The sequence below is a fragment of the Echiichthys vipera genome (genome assembly GCF_963691815.1).
Source record: "Echiichthys vipera genome assembly, chromosome: 9".
NCBI classification, from domain to species: domain Eukaryota; kingdom Metazoa; phylum Chordata; class Actinopteri; order Perciformes; family Trachinidae; genus Echiichthys; species Echiichthys vipera.
In genome coordinates, this window is record NC_139834.1 from 7,783,779 (window position 1) to 7,797,749 (window position 13,971).

Consider the following 13,971-nt stretch of genomic DNA (forward strand, 5'->3'; position numbering starts at 1 on the left):
AACAGAGAAATGCACACAGTATCCAGAAAATCTGCCGTCAGGACTCAGCCATTCCCCTGGCTACAATTTCAGTTTCTACTAGAAACACAGAACAAACGTATGAACCTGAACAACATGTCCCCTTTAAATTAATAACTTTTAAAGGTCCTAATGTATGTCCTCTAAATGACTTGTTTCAATGTAAACCAATATTTGTCTTATCTGGGAAAAACGGTTCCACGTTGACACATCACTGGCAAAAAACCTGTCACCTCCAGTGCAAAGCTGACTGTCAGTATAGGGAGAAAACAAACTGCCATCACAGCTGTCAACCACTGACAGTTACCATCTAACAAGCTAACCAACAACAGAAACTAATAAAAGACGTATCTTAATGCTGCTCTTTCACTGTTCACAGAAGCTGAAGCCATCGAAGAGTCTCAACCTAGAGCCAGCATGAGCACCGGTGGTGGGCAGGGTGAGGCCCAATCCAGAATTTCTCAATGAGGGAGAAAGAGTTGCTGTGATTAATATTTTGTTTTACATGGTTTTCCCACATAAAAAGCTAAAAGGGAGAATTTTGATATATTTTAAAATGTGTCTGCAGGGGGACTTTTAGCCGCCACCAGCTGAACCAAGCCCTCATGTTTCTACAGGACATTTCTGCCATGTTTGTTTTGACAAGTGCTGTGTTACCTGCGCAGCAGCAGTTTGGGGTGGTTCTTGCTCTCCAGGTTGCGGTCGATGAGGTCTGATAGCAGGTGTTTAAGGACGTCGGTGGCGTACTCGAGTCGCCCCTGCAGGGCTGTCATAATGAGCGAGGCCACGTTGCCGCGATCCCTCATGGAGAAAGAGCGCTGCATTTCCAGTGTTCGGATGAAGGTGAGCAGGAACACCTTGTTGTTGATGAGCTGGCCGAACAGCTTCAGGGCCTTCTCCACATTCTGCTGGCCGTTCCCTGACACCTGGACAGAAGAGGGAGAGAGAATCATGAGGTAGTGCTCATATGTTTCCAGCACTAATCAAAATATTAAATATGCAGCATTCATTTGAAAAGAATCTGTTTTGAAAAGGATTGTTGTACTTCAACTTTCCTCTTGACCTTGTCTCTCACAAGATAAAGATTTTTTCGGAAGGCACCAAAACCCTCACTCATGTTTCACTCCAGGCAGACAGAAGTTCCCACTCTTGGTGAGTAACTGAGAAGATCTTAATCAATTATTGACCCGGGTCTGTTAAAGAGCATTGTACACCGAGTTAGCTGCTATTTCACTTTCAAGTCAAATGTCAAATAACTTCCCAGGGTAAGACGATCCCAAAGTAACACTGTTTCTTTTCAAAAGTTTGGGTATCTAATTTGGGTCCTTTTGAAAGAAAATGTGTCACATTTTGACCTCCATCAAACATGGCTAGTCTAATCCACCCCTCTACCTAACAGCGGACTTCTTCCTGGTAAACCATTCCCATCCTGTATCACACACAATCAACACATAAAATGGCGGACCTCTTTTATTATGGATCTCTCTATCACTGATCACTTCATCCACAGGACTTCACTCTGTGCATTCCCTATAAAATAAAGTAATTCCCTGAACCACTCTGGCCCTATGAAGAGGAAGCAAAAAGTGTTAACCAACCAGCTTTTTCCCCCACTGGAGGAACCCACAGTCCTGCTTGAGGATTTGGAATTACTCAGTTCATTACCCCTCATACTGCAGCCACTGGTGGATGAAATAACCATGTGCTGGGACCCTGATTTCCATGAGGGAGCTTGCATGTAAGGTGTATATATGTGTGTGTGCATGCTGCCCAGCATGGTTGAAATATGTGTGTGAGACCAGAGGGTGGAAAGGATAAGTGGCACACTGGTATCCTTTTCCCCTCGAGCACTTTTCTGCTTATGGAGGTTACCCTGCAGGGAGAGTGGTAAAGGCAGAGACACTGTACCACTCACTCCATATCTCTTGTTTAACCTCAGTTTGACTTTCTCTTGCCCTTTTGTCATGCCTTTGCTGCCTAGATGTCTCAGTCATCTTTTTTTCCAATCTCTCTGTCTTTCTCTCGTTACCTCCAGTTCTCTGAGGACGGGATGATCCTCTATGCCGGGGAAGAGGACCCTCATCGCGTATGTCCTGTAGTCCAGATGGGGGATACCAGCTCTGTCCAGGTCACTGGTCAGCTCATTGATGTCTGTCTGCAGTTCTGCAAAGGCTACGAGAGAAGGGAGACGGTTTAAGGGAGTACTCAAGACATGCAGCATAAGAATAAAAATGTTCTTTAATCCCCGGGGGCCAAATACGTGAATCCTTCTTATCTGCCTGGTGTTTACTCCTGTTATCATGAAGCTGACAGTTAAAGCCCAAGATAGTCTTCATGTCAGAGAAACTCAATATTTCACATCTCTCCCTTAAAAAAAACTACGGACCTCTCTCTCACCACACACACGCTCCCCTTTCTTACTCAATTTTATCTACCAGCCGGTAAATTGGCTGAAGCTAAGGCCCCAAAGAGTGTGTGTCCTCTCAGTGTGAGGCTGCAGGTGAGCACTTGTTAATTGGCTCCATCCTGACTGACTCCTGTTCAGGCCCACGGCTCTGTTGCACTGCTTCGCCGCCCTTGGGGAGGCTCCCTGTCTGCAGCCTATCACAGGAGCAGCAGTGGTCCCTCAACACACTCCTCAAAATCTCCGCCAGTCTCTTACGAGTCTTAGCCCTCACCCCCAGCCCCTGGCCCCCCTTGCGTCTCCTGGGTTTACACACCAACACATAGGCTCACAGGCACACATCAGGAGGAACTCAGGTACCCAACTAAATCCACCCCGCGGGGCAGTACACTCCTGGACACTGCTAATGGTTAAAATATTAATCTTTCCTTTCCCAAGGCTGCCTGTGTGTGATTGATTCCCCCTGTGTGCCTCCTCTGTCTATCTGCCCACCTGTCTATCTATCTGTCTGTCATATGACCATTCTGGAAGTTTGCTGACGACAGGATGTTTTTTTTCACTGCATAGCCAATCAGGGCTGGCTTGAGGGGATAAATAATAAGGTCCTGTCTGGCTGATGAAATCCCCTGAACACTGTCAAACATAAACCATACTTTTGCCATTTCAGTCATTGGCTATAATGACCCTGATGATGACGACATCAGGGGCCAATGCGGAGTGTTTATTTGCAAGTATTCATATGAAACTGGGTGCTGAGCACTCTTAGCGAATTGGGATTTAAAGTGGTGGCTGGACGTCAGCCTGAGTTTATCTGTGGTCCTCCCAGTGACTAGAAGGTCAAAGGTCAGATGAACTTCTGTGCTCTCGCTATACCCTGAGTGTTTGAAAGCATCTCTGTGTTCCATACTGTCGCTGAATGGTTCACAGGGTCGAAACACATGCATGTACACAAACCTAGACACAGGTATGAAGATATTGTATAAAAGGATAAATGTAGTGTGACTCTTTCGGTAAAGACGTGAATACGATGTATTATCATAATGTGCCTCTCACTGGGAGGAGGGTGGGATTGCTCTAATGACAACCTCTGTATTCATGTGTCAGTTTCTGTGTGGGTCTGTCAACAGCATGCAAATTAGAGAGCAGAAAGAATCGCACGGACTCACACTTACATGACGAGATGGGTCACATGTCGGGCTAACTTACCGAACATATGTGTTGTGATATACTATCTTATCAGGACGATTCACTGACTTGAAGACAGTTTCACTGCATTATTAAACACACAGACCACTAGTGATTTACTTTCTCTACTATATGCACACATTATGCCTTATATTTGATGGCAGTCTGCATAAGAAAAATGCATTTACCAGATCCCTTCAACTACACGGAGCAGCTTCTAAAATTACTGACTGCAAATGGAGCAAAGTAGACCCATAATCTCCCTCTACAAGTCTAACATTAGGCTGCTACACGACGGCTATCTGCTGACTATTCTGATACTAACCTTCTTTGCACTCCAGGGCAACTCGTGACTCCAGGTTGTCCATTTGCATCTGCAGGCGCTTCAGGGTGAGGTCATTTTCACGTGACTTTCGCTTGTAGGCGATGAGGACGAGGATGACTATGATGAGAAGGAGGCCTCCACCGGCAGCGATGCTGACGATGGCGGGAAGGGTCAGCAGGCTATCAGACATGATGTGGACCGAGCCTGGGGAGACATGGAGACCGCCGACCTGAACCTGTGGACAAACACAAACACATAATTAATCTTAAATCAGTACAGTTAAGAAGATTCTTAAAACAAAAAACAAGCAGGAAGACGTGTCATGTTTCATCGAAACCGATCACTGGTCTTGAGAGCTATAATCAAGTGATCACTAATACACAGCAATGCATGAGCCAAGTTTCAGAAATCTTGCTAAAGCGTAGGTAAATATTTCCTGCTGAATTTGATACTGCGGGCAAACACATGCAGCCACCTACACGCTGACGTTGAGAGGGAAGTAGTCCGGGGCCTGCACTCAATAAGTGAACAGGCAACTAAAAATAATTGCAGTGGATTTCGGCAGAACCTTTTGACAGCTAGAGCACACTCATGCTGGTCTCCCTTTGACCTTTTTCCTTCAGCTGAATGAGAAATGATGAGAGCCCGAATAATGGAGTTTAGAGGCCAGCTATTATAAAGAAGAAATGATAATACAGGGAAACAGAGTGGAAAAGAAAGTTAGGAGGACAGACACCAACAAACCCCACAGACCATTTTCCATACTCACCATGACTTTGTATTGTCCGGTGAGGTTGGGCGGCTCACACAGCAGCTGGCTCTCAGACACTGTGACAGAGCAGGGAGTCTCTCCAATCAGCACAGTGTAGTTAAGCTTCACCCCTCCTGATGCTGGGGGGACCAGGTTTCTGCCCTGTGGGCACGCAGGGAGATGGACAGTGGGGTGCGAAATTAGGAGAACACAAACACATGGCTCATTGAAGATGAATGACAATTTAAAAAAAACCCACAAAGCCAATATGTCGCCTAAACATACATCCCCAGGTTTAGGCGCAGCTGCAGCCAAATATGACTCCATACTGAGATCAAACAAGGTGATATATTTCACAGTGGCGCTAAGTGGTGACAGCTGGCATTCAGGACTGGAAATCACAATTATTCTTTAATGAATTCTACGTCGGTTAGTTACTAGACTTCTTACAACCTAAATAATGAAAAAAAAAAAAACATTTAATAAATTATATTTATTTAGCTGAAGATAAACTAAGGAAGGACATGACGCTGTAAGAAGTCTGTTTAAGGGGATTAACTAGTAAATGTACTGATTTAAATACATACTAATGTGTATTTCCTGTACCTTGAGAATGATAGGTGAGCCTGGTTTTTGCTCTAGGACACCACTGGTGCTGAGGGGCTCAAAGTAAGGGTTTGGGTAGTAGAGGAGGTTTGTGTTGTTGTAGACCAGCAGCGCCTGGACGTTGTTGAAGATGAACCCAAACTCATCTGCGTGCTTCACTGTGTCCAAACCTGGACTGTACTCTGTCATCAGGGAGGGAGCCAGGCAGCTCATACTGGTGGTGTTCAATACTTTACACACCTGGGGAGAATGAATAAAAACAGCTGTTTTCGAGATGCTGTTGTGTTTAGTCGACACATGCTATGATAACATGCGCACCCTGAAATGAAACAAGAAATGTCATTCAGTCATCCAGGGTACATGTGGACAATACAGCACGGCCAAGGTATTTGCTTGTTCTTTTTCCTTCATGGCTCCAACGATCTGTTTTAAAGCCTTCTGTTTGTTTTAAACTAAAATGTGATCTTAACTGAAACACACTATCAACATGAACCATGCAGGAAGCTCTGCAACTTAATAATTGGCATACAAAACCCCCATTCTTTTCAGAGAAAAGGATTTATTGTCTGTCATTAAATCCATCTTTATTGGAGAGGAAGCCTCCCGTAAAATCAGAAATAAATTGCTGCGACCGCTTCGCTAAAAAACACTGGAGGACAACAACCACAAAGGATGGAGGCATTCCTCCTCTGTCTCCTCAGGTAGAGGTTGAGCTATGGCTCTTTTATTACTTCTCTCCAGTTTTCCCAGATGAGAGACCTGCCTTCCATCCATTCTCCCCGGCTCAGCTCTAGAGGGAAGGGGAGAGAGGATTGATTGCTGCGCAGCACTCTGCTCAGAGAGGTTTTTATCTCCTTTCACTCCCTCCCAGCTCTCTCTCAGGGGAAGAAACTTAATTAGAGGTAAATATCATCAAAGCTGGTGAATGCTAGCGACTACCACGCCTCCTACCTGTTGTCTGGTGTTCGGGAGCAAACCAGGGAGATCAATGCAAACTCATTCTGTGTCGGCTACTCCAATTGTATTAGCCAGCATGGTGCACGGGAGTGTGATTGTAGAGGGTGAAGGAGGGACTGGACCGTACCTACTTTATTACTTTGCTCTTGGATATAGACTTTAGAGGGTTTGTGGGTTTTCACCATTTGGAGCTTATTAATTAATATTATCAGCCGAGTGAATGGGCCTAGTAGGAAGAGGGACATCGAAGTAGGGAGAAGGATATAAGACCAAAAGTCTGCGTAAGGAGGAAGGTTGTCATTCAAACAAACATCAGATTATAGTAGGCTTCATAAATTAACTTAGTTAACACCACAAATGCAAGTTGCGTAACAAACCTAAACCACAATCTATTCTATTATTCTAGTCCTTCAACCTAACCAAGTATGTTTAATGCCTAAACCTAACCAAGAAACAGGACTCTCTATTTTAATTGAGCCATAGGGGCCAACGGTGACGGTTGCCATTAGAATCGATGATAACAGCCTTATGAACCTGCTAGTAGATGTAGCAGACTGCTTCGAACCCATGTATGAGGCTGATAACCATTGACAATGCTCTGTCAATGGGTGTCCAATGTTTTGTTTTCTAGAACAGAGCAAGGCACAGAACAGAAACAAGAGAATATTTGTTATTTCTGATTTGAAAAACTAACCTTGAACAATCATTGGAATTGATCTAAACAGCTGGCAGTGATGTCATGTAGATCACCCGAATGATTGATTCACTAAATAATTCAGGTGTATAGGCGTTTTTGTGAAATCCAGGCTTATGGGTGAAAGAAATAAGATTCCAACATCACAACCGTCGCAGCAACACAAAGCAGCACAGCTCCACCAGTCTGCAAAGCCTGAATGCTCCGATGTGACATTTGTCTTTGGGAGAATAAGCCCTTTTGAAAATAGATAGCACAACCAGATATGACTCCTGACATTCGCCAAGTCAAGTTATGATGTGTGAAGGCACTTTTACTGTAAGCCAGAAGTAACAGAACCAACTTTGTTTTATACTGTATGTATAAACTGCATTTAGGAATAGACCATATGAATTTGTTTTGCCCACTCATACAGTTCTGTATCAGTATACAGGAATTAAAAGGTTTAAATGGATAAAAGAGTTCAAGTTAAGTTGGATACAGGCTTCTTTCTTACTGTTGGCATTGTGACATGTTATGTCGACAGTCCCAGATGCTCCGGCAGTGTCTTCGTGACTGTCACGTTGGAACAGCAAGGCATTTGCAAGTCAACTAACAGCTCTGACTACCATCTGCTCTGCCGGAGATGGATACTGTTTTTTTTTTTTCTTCCTACGCTGTCCTTACTTTCTTCCTCCATTTTGACTTAAATAAATCCTCTCCTTCGCTGAATCCTGTCACCATATACACCTGCTGCTATCATGTAAGATGTACTTCTTGTTGCGTGGAGGTGAATGTGACGTGTGTAAACGGGGTGTTTGGGTTACCTCTGTGTCTGCTGGGCAATACATGGTTATATTTCAGAACATCATAACACCTCTGCATGACTTCTGCCTTTCAATAGATAGACTTTTTTTTTTTTTTTTTAACGTATAGTGCATTTGGTACACTCTACAAAAGGATTTGAAAGGATTACAGGAATTCCAAAATACTCTACTGAATCACAAGATTATTTCCTACCACTCCATTTACTTCTCAGCAGGATGCTATAATCATGACATTACACTGCTTCGATTCCAAACAACATGTATTTTTCCCTCTCTATCTCAATAAAAACAAAATTCTTTATATACTGCCAAATACAGCACATGTATCTATATATACACAATAGTACATCCATTCCTTTAAGCCACATGGAGAAAAGAAGCTACACATTGTTCAGCATTGATAAAGTGAATTGAGGTCAACAGATAGAGAAAATAATTGGAATCTTGGCCTCATCTGTCTTCTTTCTCGAGTGTTGGATGGAGCCCGGGTGTTTTAAGGCAGTAACACTCCAACCCCTCTGGCTGAATACATTACCATGATCTACTGTGCTGCTACTGCTGCTGCTACAACCCACTCAACCATTCAGAGGCCTCTGGCCAGGGTAGTAGAGAGAGAGACAGAGAGCGAGAGAGCGAGAGTAAGAATGAGAGAGGAATAGGAGAGAAGATGCATTGGCTGTGGAGATGTGCGTAGGAGAAATGTGAGGGGTCGCAAAGTCAGAGGTCATCTGGAGGCTAGTCGCTGGCTGTTTCGCCTTTCCTGTACTTTGTTACTCCTACACTGTGTCTATTTTCCTGCACTGCCTGCTGTTCTAACCAACTGCTTATACTGGCATTCATCCTAACTTCCACTCCGATCCATCCGTAAAGGATCTGTGTGGTATTCCAAGGTCTCATATTATGCTCATACTCGTATTTTGGGTTCCTACAAGATCAGATTTACATGATTTAATGTTCAAAAAACACATTTTTTTCTCATACTGTCTGTCTGAATTATTACTGTATACACCCTCTGACCGAATCGTTGCACCGTCATTGCAGCTGGGGAATGACTGTAGCGACATTTTCTACCTATAGTTGAGATCAAAATTAGAGAACAACTCATAAATACTTGATTAGTTCTGAAATACTGTTATTTTTTATTGTTTATTGTGGAAATCCGCTGCGGCTATACCACTGCTGTAGTAGCATGTTTTTTTTAAATAACCATGGCACTTCAACAAAAACCTTAATTTTGTGAAAAATACAGTGAGCAAAATTAGGGAACACTTTCAGATCCCTTCCAGTTATTGGTGTTAATGTGGCCCCTGGTGACAATTTACTTCATTGTTGGACACACCCTATTTATCTGACAGCTCTCCTGGTTACTTTGCAAGATGGCGAACCGCTCTAAGGTGACTGAAACCCTAAGACAGCAGGTTGTCCAGATGAAGACCAAAGGGATGACCCTCTCAGCCATCAGAGAGAGGTTGGGCGTTCACAGTCTGTGATTTCAAGAATATTGAAACTTTACTCTCAATGGGGATGTAAGACAATGCCCCCTGTCACACTGCAAAACAGGTTAAGCCGTTCCTTGTATCTAAGAATATTGAAACAATGAAATGTTCAGCCCAGAGTACAGATCTAACCCCAATAGAGAATCTCTGGAAAATCCTTGGCGACATGGTAATGTCGTTGAAACCCACTACAGTTAGTGAACTGTGTAAGAGACTGAAGAAGAACGGACCAAGATCAAACCAGAGCAGTGTGAGAAAGTGATGTCCTGTGGGCGCAGATGTGCTGAAGTCATTCAAAGCAAAGGCCTCTACACTTCCTGTTCATTTTTGAATACTATGTCCCCAAGAAAACATGGTTAAATCCCTAAGAAAACATGGTAAAATCTCTGACACAGTGGTTACTGTTCTATAATTTTGCTCACTGCTTTTTTCACATAATTAAGGTTTTTGTTTTAGTGCCATGGTTATTTAAAAAAACAACAACATGCTAGTACAGCAGTGGTATAGCCACAGCTGATATTCTATCAAATTCTGAACAATAGAAAATAACAGTATTTCAGAATTAATCATGAATTAGTACTTTGTTCTCTACTTCTGATCTCCACTATATATAAGGTATAGTTGTGACATCATAACCACACAGAAGAGTGCTTTTTCTGTGGATTGATACTTTAACACTCGACCCGCTTTATAGTCGAAAAAGTCATGGGAATCTTACTTTCTATAACACAGGACCTTTAAGGTTGAGCAAAGCCAACACCACGTGGTTTAAGTTTCTTCTGAGATGTGCTGGCAGTGAAATAAATCATCTGCCCAGTGTCTTGTAAAGAGCGTGTGACATATTTCAAACATCCTCTGTAAGCAGTGCTTCATGCATTAACAAGTGGCTTTTCTTCTTTTAAAAATACTCTGGATGTCAAAGAGGAAAGAGTGGTAGCCCTCTAGACTGTGAACACTCAAGATGCCACAATGATTCAATGAGCCACTCACAATGATGATAATGTTGAGATGTATGGCATTGCAAATTGTAAGTTCAGAGTGTCCATTATCATTGCCTATAGTAATAGTCAGCGCCTCAGTGCTCAGTGTTTTAGACAATCAGCCTGATTGGCCAAAACGTGACAGGAGTATGACACACCCGTGCTGAACGCTTTCTTTGATCAGCAGCGGCTGTAAATGCACCTGATGTGCTGAGCCTGACACTCCAGGCGTCTTCAGCGTAGCAGATACTGTAGATGAAACCTTACTGGGACAGGGAAAATGTTCCGGGGGCTGGACAAAAAAAACCTTTTAGCTTTAATCAAGATTATGATAAATGTTTCAATTGTGAATCCTGTGACAGATACAGAGCATTTCACAAAGAAAATTGTCTCCCCTGCCTCCCCCCCTTCTCCCAGTCTCTTTGTGAATCTGTGCAGGTGACACAAGGGAGGGAGAGAAGAGAGGCAATTTAGAGGGAGACAGGTGATCATTTGAAGGCTGGCTGACAGACAGCGGCTCTTATTGCTATAGGCTGCTCTGCTGTTTGCCTTCCTCTAGTGACAAAAGGGGAAGGGGTAGAAGGGGGATGAAGGATGGGTAATTGTAACCTCAGCATTTAATAGAAATTCATTCTCTGTGGCTGTGGGGCCAATCAAGACGGTGACACAGGCTTCTTTTTTGCGAGGCGCTAGGTGGGGAGTTGGAAGAGACGAAGCAGGGTGGAGATGAACAAGTCTTTCTTCAAAGCCACGGAAACTGACAAATCAGACAGCCCGGCACCCACACATTTGAGTCAAATCCCATTTCGCCAGGTCTCTCACTCACTCTCTCTCATCAAGTGTTTTTTTTCCTCTTCTCTAAACATAAAAACACCATAGATCTGTCTTTTACTCATAATTATTTACTATTTGATAATTCACAAAGGTCTTTTAGGCAAACATTTCACAGCATAATCAAACCTATTTAAGGCCTGGTACAAAAGTCTGTATGTTTAGGTCATATCTCCATGATAACACTGAGGGGGTGATTTGTTGTGTACCAGACTAGTTTTTTTTATTGGAGGTTAAGGTTTATGAATAATTAGGGGTGCAGCCTCTGGGGGTGGGCCTCACTTCTCCTCTGAGGTATGCGTCAGCCAGATGGACGTATGTCCCTCCCCCCAAAGTCACATACATGCCCTTTTTTGGTAAGAGGAAATGAGGCGCCGTCAAAGTCTGACAAGATGGCGACTGTCAGATGCGAGTACAATTGGTTCAAGTTTGGGACCAATCACTGGCATTGAGAAGGTTTTTGTCAATGCATGCATGTGTACTAACCTCTCATGAATTTCTTTAAATAAAGCATAAGATTTATGCGGCTATATACAAGAGTTTAGTGTGTAACATTGGTTATAGTATGTGCCAACTTGCATGTTTCCCAGTTCTGTATGCGGCAGTAAATATCTGTGTGTGGCATGTGAAGTTGTCTGATTGCAAAATAGAGCCCTTATATTTGATTAGAGTAAAGGTCTGGGCACCCACACAAAGCTCATTAGATAAATATGAGGGGTCATGACATAACAACCAGGGTTAGAATTAAGGAAATCTAAATTCTGCTGGTGTGTAAATAGGTACTGCAAATGACGATATTATATAACTCAGTTGTAATTATATAAAATATGTGTTCATTGGGGGCAGCCCAGTCGTGTGGTTAGCACTGGCGACAGTTAATCACAGCAAGAGAATTGCTGGTTAAAATCCGGGGTCCCTGTGTCAGCGTGGGTTTTCTCCAAGTTCTCCGTTTTCCTCCCACAGTCCAAAGACAAGCACTTGTTAGGTTAATCGATGACTCTAAATTGCCTGTAGGTGTGAATGTGAGTGTGAATGGTTGTCTGTCTCTGTTCGTCTCTATGTGCCCTGCAATAGACTGGCTTCCTGTCCAGGGTGTACCCCGCCTCACGCCCAGTGTCAGCTGGGACCAGCTTCAGCCCCCAATACGGACAAGCGGTTGAAGATGGATGGATGGATGGATGGATGTGTTCACTGGAGAACTGTTGACAAATACTAACTAATTTCTGACTAAATAAAAGTGTGTTTTCAAGATATGTTAAACACGTATCTATAGCTCACAGTGTTGCAGATTATTCAGATAAAAATAATTGCTGAAAACCTTCAAGAAAAAAGTTTTTGTGCTGTGTGTTAGAATGGAGAACAGGGCACACAGCACTTTTCTTTTCTCCTCCTCTCACTCTCTATCCTTCCTTCTCACCTTTAGTCCATTCATCTACCCTCCCCACCTTTCTCCAAACCACGGAAAGGAAATCCCATCCTCTTAATTAAACAAGGAGCCCCAGGACAGGGGCTCAAATGCAATTTGTAACGATTTCCCACAGCCAAGTCTTTGATTATACATAGGGTCTTTATGCTGACCAAAGACTTCTGACCACAGTTAATCTTCCATTGAAACCCATTAGGAGTATCCTTGCCCCTGATCATGCATACTCCCCCACCCACAAGCCTTTTCTCTCAGCCTCTACTGTCCTGCAGCCAGCTCCATTACTGCAAAAACTATCACTTTCCTTAAACAAGTGCATATGTCATTCAGGATGGCTAGTGTGACAGTAAAACACGACTAGGACTAGGTTGGGGGGCGGAAGTGTGGAGCTGAGATTTAGCCTTAAGAAAATTTAGGGTAAAATCTTAATTTAATGCTGCATGCAGACAACTCTCACTGCCCACTGCATAATTCAGACACTCGCTAGAGTTCTAGCGGAAGTTAGGGAAGTGTAGAAAGCTGGAGGGGCTGTTAGGAGAGATTCTTTTTACCCAAGCTAAACATCACTTAGCTTGCTTGTATAACAGTATTTAGTGAATCAAGCAGGACCTTGTTAGCGTACATTTTCCAGCATGTGTATGCAGTAGGTGTATTCAGGGATTACATGCTGTACTAGTCTGACTCACCGGATGAGACTGTGAGTATAATTCTGCCAGTGGCCGTGTATTTTACGTTACTGTGTGTTACAGTTTTCAAAGCCTTCGTGACGGGAAATGGCAACAACCTCCAAGCTAGCCACCGACACGCTGAAAAGTTTTGACCAAGATCTAGATCCCGATTTGAGGCAGGCATGCTTGGTTCTTTAGGTGAACGGTTGTAAAGATATACAAAGAATATGAAGCCTACATAATAAATCTTTCGGGGGGATTGAATCCCTCTCCCTGTGCAAATGTCCCAGAAAACAAGTTCCCTCTTAACACTATTTTACAAGGGCACCATTGCTGCATTCTGGGATTAAGACAATCGAGATGATTGAAATTGGTTTGAAGAAGCTCCCTATAGCAGAAAGACAATGGGTGCAACCAGACCGTTCTACAGCGCTGCCACAGAGGTCTGGATATGCAAGACTAATATCATACTATCCCTATGGTTAACAGGGTGTAGTGGTTCTTACATTGACAGACTCTCGGCCGGTGTATTTGACTCTGATCCTGGGCTCCTGAACCACGTCCAGATTGGTCCCTGTCACCATCAAGGGGGTGTGGCCACTGAGAAAAATAACACAAGTAGACACAATTAATTGCACAGGTATAAACAACCATGTTTATTGAATCACGCCTCATTTTCTCGACTCAAAAGAGCAAAGACAGAAACATTGAAAGAAAGTAACAGAAATGAGAAAGACAATAAAGTTAAGAGAGAGAGAAGAGAACTAAAATGCAAACAAAGTAATTTAAAGGCAATTCTGAACTAAACTTCCTAACCCTGCATCTTC

General features: G+C 43.2%; 1 protein-coding gene across 2 annotated transcripts in view; it reads right to left on the reverse strand.

Annotated features, from left to right (window-relative positions):
- plxna2 (plexin A2) overlaps positions 1 to 13,971 on the reverse strand; it is a 188,329-nt gene that overhangs the window by 31,401 nt on the left and 142,957 nt on the right. For both annotated transcript variants that reach the window (XR_014593339.1, XM_083919826.1), the window contains exons 17-22: positions 13,651 to 13,744; positions 5,290 to 5,529; positions 4,702 to 4,845; positions 3,933 to 4,167; positions 2,048 to 2,190; positions 676 to 944 (exon numbers count right to left, since the gene is read on the reverse strand). Coding sequence is in view for 1 of the 2 variants with exons in the window: in XM_083919826.1 (XP_083775952.1) it covers positions 676 to 944; positions 2,048 to 2,190; positions 3,933 to 4,167; positions 4,702 to 4,845; positions 5,290 to 5,529; positions 13,651 to 13,744 (1,125 nt within the window). In the remaining variant the exon portion in view is untranslated. The remainder of the gene's footprint in view (positions 1 to 675; positions 945 to 2,047; positions 2,191 to 3,932; positions 4,168 to 4,701; positions 4,846 to 5,289; positions 5,530 to 13,650; positions 13,745 to 13,971) is intronic.